The sequence below is a fragment of the Aythya ferina genome, assembly GCF_964211825.1.
Source record: "Aythya ferina genome assembly, chromosome: 12".
NCBI lineage: Eukaryota > Metazoa > Chordata > Aves > Anseriformes > Anatidae > Aythya > Aythya ferina.
In genome coordinates, this window is record NC_140308.1 from 1536829 (window position 1) to 1553998 (window position 17170).

The 17170-nt window shown below is 60.5% G+C and overlaps 1 protein-coding gene and 1 long non-coding RNA gene across 2 annotated transcripts in view; one reads left to right on the forward strand and one right to left on the reverse strand.

The window, feature by feature from the left end:
- Window positions 1-1413: 1413 nt before the first annotated feature.
- On the forward strand, window positions 1414-10034 carry LOC311443110. The gene is made up of 2 exons (XR_014697082.1): window positions 1414-2588; window positions 9496-10034. It is a non-coding gene; the product is annotated as an uncharacterized lncRNA (long non-coding RNA).
- The window catches only part of ACSF3 (acyl-CoA synthetase family member 3), a 55865-nt gene continuing 42107 nt past the window's right edge, over window positions 3413-17170 (reverse strand). Inside the window, exons 8-10 of the mRNA XM_084533006.1 lie at window positions 6576-6710; window positions 5808-5919; window positions 3413-3702 (exon numbers count right to left, since the gene is read on the reverse strand). Coding sequence (XP_084389132.1) covers window positions 3585-3702; window positions 5808-5919; window positions 6576-6710 — 365 coding nt within the window. The 3' untranslated portion in view covers window positions 3413-3584. The remainder of the gene's footprint in view (window positions 3703-5807; window positions 5920-6575; window positions 6711-17170) is intronic.

A 17170-nucleotide genomic window follows, 5' to 3' on the forward strand; every position in this document is an offset into this window, starting at 1 on the left:
TATCCCCATCCCATCCCCATCCCATATCCCCATCCCATCCCCATCCCCATCCCCATCCCCATCCCCATCCCCATCCCCATCCCCATCCCCATCCCCATCCCCATCCCATCCCATCCCCATCCCATATCCCCATCCCCATCCCATCCCATCCCATCCCATCCCATCCCATCCCATCCCATCCCATCCCATCCCATCCCATCCCATCCCCTCCCGCAGCACCAGGGGGCAGCATCGCCCCGGCCACCGGCTCCGTGTCCCCGCACCCCGGGGGCCGCACCGGGGAGCGGCCGGGGGGGGGCCGGGCTGCAGCGGGTGCCTCCCTCCCCACCCCATCCAGCCCCGTTCCCTTCCCTGGGGACCCCCCGGTTCCCTCCCGCGCACAGCATCTGGAGAGCGCTGCGGGGCTGCTGCAGGGGGGGCAGCCCAAAGGAAAAAAGGCTGGGGGACACAGGGGGTCTTCTGCCCCCTCCCAGCTCCTCACCGAAGCCAAGAGGTGGCAGGGCTTCAGGTGGCCAGGGGACAGCAGAGGGGACATGGAGCCGTGCCACGAGTGGGTGAGCATCGGGCACCGGTGACCCCAAGGCACGGCTCAGCCCTGTCCCCATCCGTCTGCCCGACCCCATTTATCCACCCATCCTCCTGCCCTGCCACCCCACATCAGTGTCACAGCGGGGAGCAGCCCCGGTGGCCGTGGCTGGGGGTCCTGGCAGCTGACCCTGACCCTAATGCGCCGTGGCAGCGGGGCAGCCGAGCAGATGTTCCCTGCCACCGGCACCGCGGCGCGGGGGCACGGGGCGCAGACGTGATGGGCTCTGACAAGGTGCCAGCACCAGGCCGTGGGCTCATCCCGGTGGCACGGCTCCGTTCCCAGCAAGGCAGCACAGCCCCTGACCCCCCAGCCCCCAAAACCTGCCCCTCGAGCCCAGCCCAGCACAAGAGTTTTGGGGCTTGTGCCCAGCTGCGTCCCCAGTGCGGCACTGGGACCAGTCCTGCCCTAACGTGGGTGCAGTGGGGGAGCGAGCAGCCGGGAGCGTGGCGCTGAGCAGCGAGGTGCCAAATGCCGGCGCAGCAGCCATAAAGCCACCGGAGCTTCGGTTTTATACGGCCATAAAAGATAATGTCAGCCATAAAGCGTGAGCGTGGGGCCCGACGTGCCGAGCCGTGCTGAGCCCAGGGCAGGGATGAGTGGATGGGAGCACCCAGGGGACGGCCCCCAGCTCCCCGGGGACACCCCAACAAGGGGTGACCGGCACCGCAGGGTGCTGGCAGCTCGGGGCAGTGGGCCCATGGGTGCCCTGGGGTGGCTCTGGGCAGGGGGAGGCTGCAGCGGGGTCGGGGACGCTGCGGGATGGCCCCGTTGGTGGTGCCCGAGTTGGGCGGGCGCATTAAGGAGGCTACTTTGGGTTGTTGTTGTTGTTTTAATGGTTTTATTGCACGGTGCCGGGCCGGGCCTGGCAGGCCTTAATGAAGGAGATTGATGGCTTAATAGCCTGTAGCCATTACGGGGTAATTGAATGGTTGTGTACATATGATCAGACCGTCAGCGCAGACGTGGCTCGCAAGCAAAGTGACTGGAGCATCCCCGACGGATGTGGCACAGGGGGTGCAGAGCCCATGGCCTTGGGGACCTCCATTCTGTCCCCAATGTCTGGGCTGTGCTGGTGTCCCGGGGCCGCATCCAGCAGCGTGGGGAAGCAGCGGGGTCTCCAGGTTCCTCCAGCGGCACCAAGGCACCCAAATCTGTCCCTGGCCAACACAGCTCCAACCTGGGGCGTGGGGCACGGTGACCAGGTGCTTTAACGAGGCTCTTAATAAAATGCTGCCATCTGTAGGGAGAAACGAGCTGGAGGGGCTGGGAGCCAGACGCTGATCCCAAAGCCGGGGGTGCTGTGGCCACCGACCACCCTCCCTGCAGCAGCCACCCCCGGGGAGGGGACCCGGCGGTGCCACAGCCAGTCCTGTGCCGGGGTGCGAGTCACACTACTCATTTCAGTGTGTGACAGCCAGGTGTTTTACAGTATTTGCTACCTGTGATCATCCATCAAAGCAATCGATAGCGTTCCTGCAGAGTTTTATTAATGATCTTGTCACCAGGCTGGTGCTGGGTGCCTGGGGTTGTCGAGAATGATAGATCATTAAGAGCTTTTGCTGCTATTTATTCTCCAGTGACCTTGTCTCTCTCCATTGTTGCTTGCTTAAGAGTTATGAATGTGAGACATGATAATTTGATATTGATCTATTTGCTAAGTTAAAAAATTTACTGCATCGGTGATGTTTTAACAAAGGATCCGCTCGGTCCCTCCGCGGACCGGCGAGGGCTGACGGAGCTGGGCTCTGACACCGCAGCGCACGCTGATCGCCCTCCCAGGTGCTCGGGGCTCCGCCGACCCTAACGAAGATATTTAATCAATTACCCACGCTCCCCATCCCTCCCACCCTTCCTGGTGCCCCGTGGCTGGCAGGGTGAGCTGTGTCCCCCGCCCCGTGCCGGGGATGGAGCCGCAGGGCACGGCCGTCAGCCCCCGCGGTGACATCGATCCGGCAAAGCGTGCGTGAAGTCAAACAGGGACAAAGCTCCGTTTATGAAGGTAGGATCTATCAATACTGCCTGTCCTCCAGGAAATCGATGACCTTCAGACATGGGCGTGCACACACAGGCGTGCACGTGCAGTGTGATTTGTGCCACAGCTGCTCCCTGTCCCCACAAGCGGTGGTGCCAGCACCCCGTAATCGCCCCGTGCTGGGACCCGGCTGCTGTGGAAGCACCTTTGTGGTAGAGATGCTGTGGGTTATTCAGCACGCCCTGTATTTATTTGTGCTTCTCATTGCTGCTTCAGTTCCGTGGGGAAGCGGGAGGCAGCATTTGTTGGAGGCTGGAGGCACGGGGCGCTCGCTCGCAGCGGGTTATGGGGTGTCCCAGGGCACCCAGCCCCTCCGGCTCCCCCTCTGTGAGCCAAAGTTGGTGAGCCCGTGGGAAAGGGCAGAGAGGGAGGCAAAATCACCAGGCACTGCCACAGCTGGCTGAGGACAGGGGTTTAATGTGAGGAGTGATTTCAGCTGGTGACGAGCAGCACGTGGCCCGAGGCAGGGCTACAACAGGAATGGGGACGAGCACCCAGCAGAGGTAACGGGGAGCCTGGAGCCCTCCCAGCAAGGGTTTGGGGTGTCTACGGTGCAGAGAACCGAGCCCCACGCTCAGCCCTCACCTTTCTGCTTCTCACCTGTCCTACACGTGTGTTAAATGGAGCAGCTCTGTCCCATGAGTGCCTGCTGGCAGCACTCAGACAAAGGGGCAGTCCTGGCCTAGGATCCCCCCAAAATTCACCCCATTTCACTTCTGTGGGCAGGACAGCCCTGGTCCTCCTGCACGAGGGGTGAGCATTGCAGCTCTTCAGCCAAGGAGAAGAGCAGGCAGGGTGAATCTCGCTTTTATTGGGCTTGGTTTCATGGGCAGGAGCGCAGAGAGCCCAGACCTGCCCCTGCTGATCCCTGCTGGCACCCCACCAGCACCATTTCAGCCCTGGAAATGAGGTGGCAGTGAGTGGAGCACCCCCAGGCTCCTGGTCCCGTCCCGAGGCCGTGTGCTAGGCCGGGTAAAAGCGCTGCAGCAGCTCCTTCTTGTTGACTTTTCCCATCTGGTTACGTGGGATCTCCTCCACCACGATGAGCTCTGTGGGGATGGTGTACGGTGCCATGGTGTCCCTGCAACACAGAGGTGCAGACCATCAGAGCTGACCGAAAGCTGTGCTTCCAGCCCCTCCTGAGGCCTCACAAACACTGCTGGACCCACAGGGGATCTGCTCCGAGGCTTTGCATCCTGCCTGCTGCATCCAGCCCCATTGGTGTGGGCTGTGTGGGATCACCTTTGGTGCTCACACCCTGCCCATGCCCTAGGATGCAGCAGGTACCATGCACCCCAGCAGCACCCCAAAACCCTGCTCACCCCTCGCAGGGTGCAGGAGAGCCTCCAGCAAGGAGGCAGTGCTGTTAACGGGGACTCCTCAACCCTCCCCATTAGATGTGGCAGGGGAAAACAGCACCGTGGCACTAAATTGCTAAAACCGTGCCTGTCCCTGGTCCTGTCCCTGGTCCTGTCTCCGCACAAAGCCCCCCGGAGGCCAGCTTTGGGCTATGCTGGTGGCAGGGTGCCAGGCTGTGTGACAGCCCACAGGGCTCTGCCTGCTGCAGGAGGGAGGCTGAGCTCGGCGTGCCATCCCCGTGCCCTTTGTGGCACGCAGGGGGAGGCTCTCCTGCCTTCCGTGCCATGTGTCACCAGCCTGGGGCCGTGCCCAGCCCCAGCACCGCGCTGGCAGCGGCTCTAAGGCGAGGTGCCAAGTCTGCAGAGCCCTCACCCGCTGCCACCAGTACCCCCAGTACTCCCAGTACCCCCGGCCAGATGGACGTCTCCAGCTCGGGGTGGTGCCGGCAAGCGCGGCTGGGGGCCAGAGCTGTGAAATGAGTCACGCTGAAGGGGGACATGTGTCTCCTGCCAGGATGTGCGAGAAAAGGGCCAGGAAAATGTTAAGTGGCATAAAAAATAAAGGGGAGAGACAGGGAGAGAGGGAGAGGCAGACGGGGAGAGCTGGAGAAGTGCCTGCAGGGAGCAGGGCTGGTGCTGGGCGCACAGCGCCGTGGTCACCTCCTCGTAGCCTCGAGTGGGTTTTGCTTAAAGGGCTCTGGGGACTGCCACAGCTCCAGGGGTAACGAGGGCCATGGCCACAGAGTGGGGATGAAGGATCTGCCGGAGACCCCAACGTCCTTGCCGTGAAGCTCAGGGGTGAGCAGCCACCGTGGGCGCCGCATGGAGAGGCCACGGTGGCATCCACACCAACCCAGACAGACCGAGCCTGGCCACGAAGGGGAATCTCCGCTTGCAGGAGGACATCAGCATGAAGAAATAAAAGCTGCTGCTGGATTTGGCTGCCTTGGAGGAGCAGGAGCCCCGGAGAGCCAGCAGCCAGAGGGTTAAGGCGTGCACAGCACGCAGGGGTGGCAGCAGGAGGGACGCCCGGTGGGGTCCTGGCCCCTCTGCCCAAGCAGCGCGGGCGCAGGTTTGGTTTCTTTGTTCGCTTCTCTTCCCCCCACCACGCAACTGTTTAATCAGAGCAGCAGCCGGCCAGCTAGCATCTTCCCTGCATTTGCTAAATCGCAGTCCCCCAACTGTGATTTTTGCAAATCCAGGGGAAATCTTTAATTGGCTGGCTGTGCAGCCCCTGATGAAACAAGTGCTCCTGCCGCTTGCAAAATAGCGCCAGCCTCGCCAAAAATATCCGCAGCCTGGAGGAGGGAGTTGCCAGGAAAAGAAAGAATCTGCTATTAAATATTTTGCTAATGGAATATTAGCGATAAACCTGGTGATTCTGCTTCCTGGCTCCAGCTTGTGCTCTCCTCCTCCTGCAGCTGATGCCCCAGACCTCGTAGCTCTTGGACTGGTGAGCGATGGGGTGTGCCGGCTGACACTGTGCCGGGTGGCCAGCTGCTGTCTGTGCCCTGCTCTCCAGAAAGGCTCCGTGCAAGGCCAGTGAGCCTCGGTGTCCCCCCCATCCCCAAGCCCCTGGGAGGGGTTTCTGGGGTTAGCTGGGGCCCATTTATTCCCATTATCTCCCACGCTTTGCAGCCTCCTGGTAGAAGCTGCATTTCTCCCGTTCCCAGGACCCAAGGCACAGCGTCACTGCTGCCACCCCTTGTTCCTCCTCTGACACATCCCCAGGTGAGGGTGCTGAGCCCTGAGGTGCTGTCCTGGCCCTGCTGCCTGCCCCAGCCCTGCCTGCAGTGCCCTCAATGTGTGCAGCCCCGCTGCCTCTCACCTGGCCCACTCCTTCAGGGCGCTCACCGAGAGCATCTCGCCCCTGCGCAGCTGCACCACGGCGCTCACCCGCTGGCCCCACACCATGTCTGGGGGCCCGATCACAGCCACGTCTGCAGAGAGAGCACAGGACTCGAGGTGAGGAGCATGAGCAGGTCCTGGGGGCAGGAGGGGGCTCAGCACCACGGTGTGCTGGAGGAGCAGCGTGTGGAGGAGGATGGCATGGGATGCTGCGGCAGGAAAACACCAGGGGCTCCTCTGCTGCTGCCATTTCCAGGAGCAGAGCTTTGCCCCATGGAAAGGCAAGAAGCCTCAAGAAAAGCAAGAAGCCCCATAGAAAGGCAAGAAGCCCCACAGAAAGGCAGGAAGCCCCAGGGTTGGAGTGATTTGGAGTCAGCAGGGGGATGCGATGCACGCAGCGGTGTCGAGCCAGGGGCACTGCTTCCACCCCCTCGCACAGGGTCAGGCACAAGGTCAGCACAGATTTAATTACAGCCTCATTTCCAACCTCAGATGAGAGCTGCTGCTGACTTGGCACCCAGCGGTGAGCTCCGTGGCTTCAGCCCTGAGAGATGACTGGGGGCAGGTTTCAAATCCCGCCTGCTCCTCGCCCAGACACAGGGCTAATGATGGGAAGGCAGGGCAGCAGCCTCGGGGCACGAGCCCTGGGGTGGCCCCGTGCCAGCACCTCGGGGCCAGGACCCCACACAGCCCCGTGCTCCTCATGGGGCACAGCCCCGGGACCGTCCCACGGGGTTCCCACGCGTACCTGTGATGTGCGGGTGCGCGAGCAGCTGCCGCTCCACCTCCAGAGCGCTGATTTTGAACCCTCCATTTTTGATGATGTCCACCGAGGTGCGGCCCTTGATCCAGTACACGCCGTCCTGGTAGGCTGCTGTGTCCCCTGGGAAACAAAAGGGGCTGTGTCAGGACCGTGCCACCACCTGCTCTTGTTTCTGTCACCCCCCCATCCCGCACCCCAGGCTCAGATGGTGGCACCGCACGCAGGAATCGCGCTCAGCATCTGCAGAGCCCCCCGGGGTGGCTGCCAGCCTTCCCACCCAACAGCCTGCACCCCGGGATGCATGGAGGGGAGCAGGCATTACTTTTTTAGCCGGGGGAAAGGGAAGAAAAAGGCTGTGCAGCCACAAATCCTTTAACATGGAAGCAAAAAAGGAGCCAGCACCGCAGACGGACGCACGTCCCAGCGCGCTCAGCACAGCGCACAGCAGCAGGACCAGACTGTCCCCAGCTCCTGCCCGGCTGCTGGTGACACAAAATAGGGTGGGGGACGGTGTCAGGAAGAAGAGAGGGCCCGAAGTGAGACTTTGTCCTTCCTGCGGGGCGGGAGGCGGGGGAGAAGGCGCGTGGCAGGTGTGCTCTGGTAATTAGCCGCTCGCGCCGAAGCTGGGAAGATTGAGGAGAGAGGTCATGTCAGCACAACCTGGCTAAATGCTTAACAAGCTGTTGCACTTTGATAGCTCCTTAAGATGATTACTCACATCCTGCTAATAGAGCCTTTGCCAACCGGGGGGGGTGGTGGTGGGGGCTCGGGACCTCGCATTTCAATTTCAGAGCCTTGATGGCAGCGCCGGGGGGCCCTCGGCACTGCCCCGCGCAGTCTGTGTGCCCTAATGACATGCACCACCTCTGTGTCCATGCACCCGGCATGCTTCCCTTCTGCAGCTTTGAATGCTGCTGGCTGGGGCGTGCAGGCACGGCGACGGCTCTGGCAGTGGGAAAATTGCTCCCAGCAAAGGGTCTGTGGGCACCACAGGGCTGCGGCGCTCACCCCGGAGCTGTGGGTGCTGCAGGGGGGCACTGAGCCTGAAAGACCCCTGAGGCTCTGGTTAGGGTGCAGGCTGTGCAGGGAGCACGCCAGATCACTGGGTGGGCTCCGGGGCAGTCGAGATCTGGGGACTTTGTTGGGTAGCCCAGGGAAAAGCCTCCCCAGTGCCCTTCTGCTCCCTGAGCCCTGCGTGCTCCCCAGTCCCCCTCTCTCAGAGATGAGCTCCCCTCTCCTCTGGGGCCTCACGGTGTCACCCCACAGGTGATGCAGGTGCCCACTGGCTGTGCAGCTTTACAAATCTGCCTCCCAGCTCACCTCTGACACTCCACAAGGACTGCACGTGGTGCACGCAGAGGCAGCGAACGCTTGGAGCTTTGCGGTGGCAGGGCAATGAAAAATCACAATCAGTTCTGAAATTTGGGCCGTTCCCCAAAAGTCGTGTCCCCGTTCAGCTGGCACATGCCAACTGCCGAGCAGCTCCTCTCGCTCAGGTCAGCCAGGAAATGATTAATTGTTTGTGTAGTTGCCTGCCTTCCTCTTGGCACTCACGCGGCCGTGGATGTTGGGAGCTGTCTGGAATATTTTAAAGTTGTGAGAGAGTTCGAAACCAGGACTCTCTGGGTATTTGGCTGCTTGGGGTTGAAAGGAATTCGTGACTGCTGTGATAAACTGCCCTCTGTGTCCGGTATCACTGTGGCATGTGTGACTGACACAGGGCTGGAGAGCGAGCATTAATTAAAACGTGGGACAGGGGAGCCACAAGCTTTCAGCAGCGAGCTCGGGAGCTGCTTATACATGCAGAGGAGACAGGGAGAGGAGAGGGAATTCAGCGCTGCTTCAATGACATACAGTGCCCGTGCTGCTCTTCAATATTTAAGCACACCAAAGCTGCCACATTTGCATTTTTCTCCATGTCAGGGTGGGCAGAATGGCCCAAGCAGCGGGCTGGGCGCACGGGCGGTGGAGGTGTCCCCACACCAACCGCTGTGGCTACCCGGTCGGCTCACTCCCCCACCTTTCCTTACACCCAAATTCACAGCTGCACGCCCTTGAGGGGGTGGTCTGTAGGTGAGGTGTCAGCCACGGCTGATTTCTCTGCTTTTTAAAGCAAGCTGCTGCGGGAGCAGCTCGGGCACCAGGGTGGCAAACATCTGGGGCCGTGCGTTTCACCGCACAAAGCGGCACGCGCGACCCCGTGCACCGCCTGGCTTCAGGCACTATTTCCAGCTCGGGAAGTCTCCGTGTTTTGCTCACAGCAGAGGGACCCCGGCAGGATTTTGGGGCACGTCAGCACCACAGCAAAACCCCCGAGCTGGCAGCAGCCTGAGCTCCCAACCCCGCAGACTACCTGCGCCGGCTGTGCCGCGCGAGGCGGGCGCTGTGCCAGGGGTGGCGCAGGAGCAGGCTCGCTGTGCCGGGCGCCGTGCCAGGCTGGCTCAGCTGGGCAGCAGCTGGCTCCGGGCTGGCTGATGCCAGCATCCCTGCACGGCTGTCCCCTGCTGTCCCTGGCACGAGCACGGGCAGGGGTTGGTGGCAGCTGCCCCCGGAGGTGTGCGCCCTGTGCTAGAGGTGTGCCGCTGCCGACTGCCAAATGTGCTCCCTGTGCGCTCCCCAAGCTGTCACATCCCCCCCAAATGTTCACTGTGCAGCGAGGGGAGGTGACAGGTGACAGGTGATGGTCACTTCGGATGGAACATGGGAAGGGGGAGCTCAGCTCCCATCTCACCTTGGTCCCTGTGGCCCCCCAAACGTGGATGCCCTCCAGCCCCATCTGCAGCACTCCCAGCCCTCAGTGCATGGCAGGCGCCTCGTATCATTACCGTGCTCACGGGGAGCTCCTGGATGAGCTCTGTACCCCCCCTGTCTCTCGTTTTCTGTCTCCTCTCTCCTGCCCTCCGAGCGCCAGGGCCCTGCTGTCAGTCCTGGCACTGACAGGAGGGAGCTGGCTGCGCGTGGCGCCGCAGGGGCCGCCGTCCGCCGAGGACAGCCCCATTACCCTCTGCCCTGCACCATCTGCCACCAGCCGAGCACACCAGGACGGCTCCAGCGCTGCGCAGCCGGAGCGACAGAGCTTCCAGGCCAGCAGGGACCTCCCGTGCCAGCCAGACTGGTTAAAAGGATGCTGCTGTTTGCTTAATGGCTCTCCCCCACGTGCTGCCTCTGAACGGGGTGAAGAGCAGCGTTTCCAAGCCCGATGCTGCTCCAAAGTGCCGTGGCAGGAGCTGCTCGCTCCCCCCGGGTGTCTCCGTGCCCGACGTGCCCAGCCCCTGCTGCCAGCATCGTGCTCTGTCCCCACGGCTCCCCGCGTTATTCTGCTCCATTATGCAGGCTCCTGGCTCTGCGGGGCTGCAGCTTGCTGCTTCTCACCCCGCAGCCTCCAGGCGTTGTGTGGGTACCTCCTCCCGGGCTGGTGGGGGACACCGGAGGGGACGGGTGGCGTTTCTGAGCGCAGGATGGAGCTCTCCTGTTGTGAGACCACACCGCCTTCCAAACCACCTTTCTGCTGACCCTGCTTTCCGCATGTGGCTCCCAGCACGGGGACACGAGGGGTGCATGGATGTGGTTGCTAAAACACCGGGCTCAACACCTGCGTGGTCCTGCTCCTGAGCCACCCGTCACCTCTGCGCCCATGCGGCTGAACCGCTCCCAGATCCTCTCCTTTCCCCCCAGCCCTGCACAGGGATCACCCCGAGCAGCACCCAAACATCCCCATGCCCAGAACCCCCCCCAGCAGGGACACAGCAGCAGCCAGCTGCACAGGGAAGGAGCTTTTGGGTGATGAGACAGCTGCAGCCTGTGACACCACCACGTCTCCACCTCTGCTCCCCCGGGACACCTCCGCCAGGCCCCTTCCACCCAACAAAGCAGCAGTAGGAGCCTCTGTGTGCCGTGCAGTGCCAGCACCCAGGCACAGCTGATGCTGGCGAGGCCACGGGATTATTGTTTCCCTGACAGCAGCCGTCACTGCTACCTTTGGATGTGTTTCAAGACGCCCAGCGGGCATCTGTTCCGCGAGATGTTAAAGGCTGCGCCGAGCTGCATGCAGAGGAGGCTCCTGCACCAGTTGAGCCGTGGTGGGTGCCGTGGCGGGGCGGTCAGAGGGTGCTGTGTGTCACAGGCTGCAGGGCTGGGAGCCACCGGGAGGGACGTGCCCGCTGGCACGCTCAGGAGCCAGCTGTGGACATCCCCACCAGCCCACAGCCCGCGCTGTGACCACCTCGCACCGGCACGGCTCAGCCCTTGGGGGCCACGATCTGGCACAAACCACGCCACTGGTGCTAAGAGGCCTTTCCCAGACTGCCTTTGTCTTAAAAATGAGGCTTTTGGGTAAAGCATTTCTATTTATAGGGAAGGGCTGGCTACGGAGAGTCACTTGGAAATGTTCCTGCACTTCAGATGTGTGCCTTGCCCAGGCAAACTCTCCGAAGTGGCCGAGCTGCAATGAGGACCCTATTTCCCAACCCCAGCCCCAGAGATTTCTGCAGCGTTCCTTCAAGTTGCAAAATCCTTGTTGCAAAGACCAAAGAGCCCTTGTGGCCCTGCCAGCACCGTCCTTACAGCCTTCGGTCTGCTCACCTCCTCCTCCTCAGAGCGGAGAGGTCTCAGTGGCTGACCCGGAGCCCGGGCAGCCTCCCCAGGACACGCTGAACAAAGGCTTTTTGCTCCCAGGAGAGGAGCTACAGCAGCAAACGCTCCCCAGAGTTTCTGTGCTAACACCTTGGCACACTGGTCAGCTTGTTCCTGGCAAACACCGCAACGCTTCTACATCAAAGGTGTCCAGAACAAACATTTGAACTAACTATTGACCAGGAGACCGCTCGGAGCAATGAAACACTTAGCGACCTGGAGGAGTTCTGAGAGCAGGAATGCACAGGAAAAAAAATGAGAGGCTTCAGGTTAACACGGAGGACGGCGATTTAAGCCCATGCTGGATGCAGAGCCAGGACTGTGCTGGGAAAAAAACTGATGCTGAGGCACAGGCACTGCAGAACAGCGGTGGCATTGCCCTCGTAAGGGGTCAGGCTCCGGAGAGGAGAGGTGCTTGGCAGACCTCAGCCCTGCAGGTGGGTGCACAGAGCCCCTGGGGACAGGAGAGTGAGCCACCAGGGCTCTGGTCACCAGGGTGAGGAGGGTCTGTGGACGCCCCTGCCCCTCCTGCTCGCCGTGCCGTGGCGCTTTGCAGATCAAGGGCAGCCCTCTGTAACCCATCAGGAAACAGCAAAAGGTTTTGAAAGGGGATTTTATTTTGCTGAGGAACCAGAAGTGGGTTATTTCACCCTCCTGCCACGGGGAGCTGCAGAGCCTTGATCAGCTGCCACCGAGCGTCCCCCTGCGTGGGGCACAGCCCTCGCCCCGAGCAAATTGTGCTCCACGGGCCTCCTCCTCCCACCCCACGGTACCTGCGAAGTGATTTGCTCCTGGTGGAAGGTGCCTGCTGACCCAGCAGGTCGGAGCTGCTTGTTTAACAGTTTCCTGGCTGCCCGAGTGGCTCCTCCAGCTTGCAGAAGTGGCTGCACGCAGACGGCAGTGTGGAGAGCCCGGGAGGAAAGCAACGCCTGCAGGACCCCGGGGGTGCGGGGAGAGGGCTGGCAGGCTCTTCCCTGCCAGCAGGAGAGCGGGGTTTGAGCACTTTCTAATATTAATTAGACCTTTTCCTGTTAAGGAATCATGGCAGGTTTTGCAAATTAGCCTCGCCTTGCTGACACTTTGTGAAGAGCCCGGGCTGGTGCTCCTCGGAGAGCGCAGGGACTTCCCAAAGCCACTTTCCATGAGCCACGGACCTACAGGGACACAGAAGGGACGGGGACAGCCCCCACACAGTGCCCCTGGATGGGGTGGGATTGTTACACCCCGCTGCTCGGGGCGAGGAGTTTGCTGGGCTGGTGGCAGGGCTGCTCCTGCCCGAGGGCTGCCCGCACAGCCGGGCTCACGTCCCAATGCCAGCTGCTCTGCAATCCACACCCGCTCTTCAAGGAGCCTTTCAGCCTTTTTTTTTCCAATCCAAGGGAGGAATCCCCTGCCTCTCCTGCACAGCAACTCCTGATCCTGAGAGAGGAAGGGCAGAAGGAGGCACTCTGCCCCCTGCGTCCCCCTGCACAGCCCCGTGCCTGCAGAGCCGCCGTGCCACAGGGACGGGCAGGGGCCAGGCTGCAGCCCCTTGGGAAGCTTGAGTCGAGGCAGGCAGAATAAGCAATCTTTGCCCTTCTCTGGTGCCTTTCAGCCAAGGCTAATTAGGCAGAAACGGCACAGCTGGCAGGACAGCGGAGGGATGGGGGGAGCAGCCCTGCTCCTGTGCTTCTCAGGGTTGTGCATTGGCTCTGCTCTGCCTGGGAGTATCTCCCGCATGTCTCTCCCTCCACAGAATGGCTGTCGATGCTCCTGGTACATCCCAGGCCAAGGCAGAGCTCACTCTCTGGCAGCCATACATCAGTGATTAACCCGATGATTTATTTCCCAGGCAGCGAAGAGCCCGAGCTCTAATCCTGACACCCTCATCGGTTTGGAGAGCAGAGCAAAACCTGTGGGCTCACATCCCCTTGGCCTGAGCCGTGCTTTGCAGGCAGGCAGCATGGAGCTCTGCCCCAGGGCAGGACTTTCAGCAGAATGAATGCAGCCAAACGCGCACAGAGGCACGAAGGGGCACAGCCAAGGCTGTCGTGGCCATCCTGCAGCCGTGGGAGCAGAGCTGGCAGGCAGGGTGCTGCCTCTGGGCACAGCTCTTCTGGAGAAGCTGGGCAGGATCAGGCTCCTGCCCATGGATCAGGTCCATCCATGCTCCTTCCCTCTCCGACCACCAAGCTCCTGGCTTTGGGAGCATCCTGCAGCAACGAGGTCCATGCGCTCCTCGTGGACAAGCATTTCTTTTCTCAGGTTTCAGGTTTCCCTGCTCTTCCCAGGGCAGCTCAGCGTCTCCCAAATTCATATCACATGTTTATGTAGGTAAGGAAGCTGCAGAGCACGCAGTGACACCCCCTACCCTTTGTGCCATGCGCCAAGGAGAGGCAGGAGGGATCCTTCCAGCCCTGCCGGCACGAGCAGCCTGCACAGCTCCAGCCCCAAATGCTCCGAGAAATGGTGTCTTCCCTCTGCTGCAGGCTTCCCGTGGTTGGGAGAAGCCGTGGGAGGAGATACGGGGTGGACAAACACGTAGAAGGAGAGTGCTGAAGGACATCTATAGGCATTAGACAACCCGTCCTCCCTGCAGCGAAGCGCCCACCTTGAGGGACGGGGGGGAGGCTGCACGAGACGCGTGCGTTGCGGACACAAACCCTTCCCTCCCCTCCACACAATGAAAACCGCATCAATAGGTCCCCCATCTGCTCACATACATCACACACTTCACTCCAGTTTATTAGCTGGAATAAATCATAAATATTTCATTATACATCAACGACGCTCGACTCCGGGAAGGCGCAATCCATCACCTCGACACTCCTTGCGACCTGCCGCCATGCAATAAGCTTTCCAGTCTATTAAACAAGATTGATACAGTGTGCTGGGATGGACTAGGGGAATTTATTTATGGAGCGCTGGGAGAGGGAGGGCACCGAGCGCCTGGTGCCGCACGGACAAGCAGGAACCGCTGCCATTAGCCGCTTGGACCTGGGCAAGGGTGGGGAGCCGAAAATCTGCCCCCTAAAATCTCTGCTCAGCACCACCACGTCATCAGCATCATGAGAAGGGCAGTTCCTGCTTTTCTGTGGTGGTGCATGGGTTTTTCAGTGTTACAAGGGCTGTGTGTGCCCAGAAATACTTCCTGTAGTGCCAGGGTTTTGCTGCTCTGTGTGGCCTCTGGCTCCTTTTAATGCCACCCCTTCTCCTTTACTTATATGTGAAAATGAGATGTTCAACAGCTCCGTGAAAGCCAACAGCAGGCAGAGCAAAGAGCAACCAGGAGCAAGCCCCTCTCGGCCTCAAATACAACCTAAACACAACCAAGCCTTCCCTTCCCTATGTGCTGCTGCTGTTTCCACGCTGGCGCTCACGGAAAGCCCAGCACCAGCCCCGCAGAAACCTTCCCTGATACGCACCTTGCGTGCAGCTGCAGGTCAGCCCCCAATTTGGGGACTTTTGGGGACTCAGTCTGATCTACCCGGGGGAGATCTCCCCTCTCTGAGCCTCACCTGCCCTGGGGAGCAGCAGCAGCAGCCGTGCCCGTGAGGCCGTGGCAGAGGCTGACGGATGCTCAGCACGGCGCTGCCTCGACGCGCGGCGAATCCCCAGCCCCTCGGCGGCACGCCACGCTGCTGGGATTGATCGGAGGCAGCCTTCCTCCTGAGGGGGATTGACACAGCCTCAGCAAGGATGATGTATGCGTGCGTATCTATTTAATGAAATGCTAAATGATAGGCTAAATAACGGAGGCAACTTTAGCGTGATTTATTGCGGGGGGATGGATAACGTTTGTCACTGCTGACAGCCATCTTGGCTAGGAGCAGGCTGCTCCCGAGGTCACGAGCGCAAATTGTAGCTAATTAACGGCAATTAGCACTCCTGAAATTCTGGATTTTGGCCCGGTTTGCCTGCTGAGCAGCAGTGTGTGTCCTGTCTCACGCAGGTATCGGCCCTGGGCGCAGAAGGCTCTCCGCTCACAGCCCTTACACCCGCTGGGCCAGCAGGCAGGGCAGAGCATGGACAGAGCCCTGCAGCATCCTGCCCTTCCAAATGTGGAGCAGAACTGCCAAAAGATCAGCAACCGCAGCAGAGAAGAACTGGAGGATCGAGATAAAGCACCCCAAAAGCCAAGCAAAGAGAAGCCAAACCACCAAAGCCAACCACAACCAACGCCCATCCCTACTCTCACCGTTGTTTCCTTATGTCCTTGGACTCTCTCTTGAGCTATAAGAGGCCTCCAAAAGTTCCTGTTCAGCCTGATCCCCTGTGCGAAGTTCAAATCTCTCACTTCTGCTTTTTGCAGACATTTTCCACCCTGCTCAGAGCTGCTGAGTTCCCGGGGTGCGGCTCGCTGCAGCTGCGGGTGGCTGTGCGGAGCTGGCTGAGCCCATTTATCCTCACCCCTTTGCTTCAGCTGGTGAAACGCCTTCCCCATGACCAAAAATAAATGAGCTGCCTCTGCACGAGGACTTGGCGAGCTCCAAGGCACCGCTCTCGCCTCAGCGTACCGAGGGCAGCGCTGGGTTTGCGCCGCCGTCATTAATAAAGCATCAAATCAGCCGGGGGGGGCACGGGGGGAAGACAGAGATGAAGAGGGAGAGTTTGAAACTTCTTTAAAAAAAACATGCATATTAACAAAGCACCAATTCTTCATGAGGAAGCCGTCTCCCCTCCCCAGCACCTCCCAGGGCTCCTGTTTGCCTGGGCGAGGCACGAAGCCGTCGCACCGGGAGCAGGTTTCCGCAGGGAGAAGTGCCAGCACCGCGCTCCTCCGACCACAAACCCTGGGGGTGGCACAAAATCTGCAGTCAGGAGCAGCATCTCTGCTGGCACCGGCAGCCCTGACAGCCTCAGCGCGCTGGCTGGCAGCAGCCCTACCTATTTACCATCCTTTTCGCTGCCAAAAACCTCCGGCGGACCCGCAGAGCGGAAGAAAGGAGGGCAGAGCAGCAGCTGCAGCTCGGAGATACGTTTCTGTGGTTGAGAGCAGGAGAAGCAGCTTTCAGGAGCTGGCTGCTCCACTGCAGGTCCTGACCATAGGTACACGGTGTCAGGGAGCCCCAGCACTGGTGCTCTGGACACCCCCTTGATGGATCTCCTTGCAAAACCCATCCCAGAGCCTCCTCCAGGTCCAGAGCAAATCCTGAAGCTCTGCTTCACCCCCCTGAAGGCTTCACCCTCTGCTTGGAGGAGCTGCCCTGAGGGGTCTGGATGGAGACTCCTTTTCCAGAGGTGGCTTTCACATTCCCCAAGCTCAGCCCAGCACCGGGAGGCTGCTGCCTGTACTGCAAGCAGGATCTGGCAGGGTGATGGTGGGAGCCCTGGCGCAAGGGGCAGACATCCAAGGTTGTCCTTAAACCCGGAGCACGATGCAGGCTGCTCACAGCCTCCCCCCGAAGCAATACCTGAGAGTAAGAGGTGGCTGTCACGCTTTGCAGGCCACTGTCCGCTGAGGCAGAGCGAGATTTCGATGCTGCTACAGCTTTGTACCTGCATGAAATCTGGAGGTAATTTAATGGCTCACAAGAAAGGAAATAAATCTATTAGAACGGAATCGCTGTTTGTTTACGTATCTTGCCATGAACATCACCACGAGCAGCAGCAGCAGCAGGTGTATGTGCAAGCACCATTTATTTACATAATAAAGTTGCCAAGTAGATTTGTAGCTCAGGGGCATCCTTGCCTCTCCGTGCACGCGCCTAACTCCCATTAGCACTAATGGCAGCCGCTGTGTGCTCAGCAAGCCGAGCACAGACCCTCCGACTGCCCTAACGGCTCGTTCGAAGAGATGTAAGGCTGCAGACATCTCGATGTGTGGGCTCCTGTCCCCCTGACTCTGCCAGGTGATGGGAATTGTGAAGCAGCTCGGAGATGTTTCACGGTCCTCCCCATCTGCGAGAGCTGGCAGGGCCGCTGCCAAGCTGCATGTCCCGGGAGAGGAGAGGTTAAGCAAACGCTTC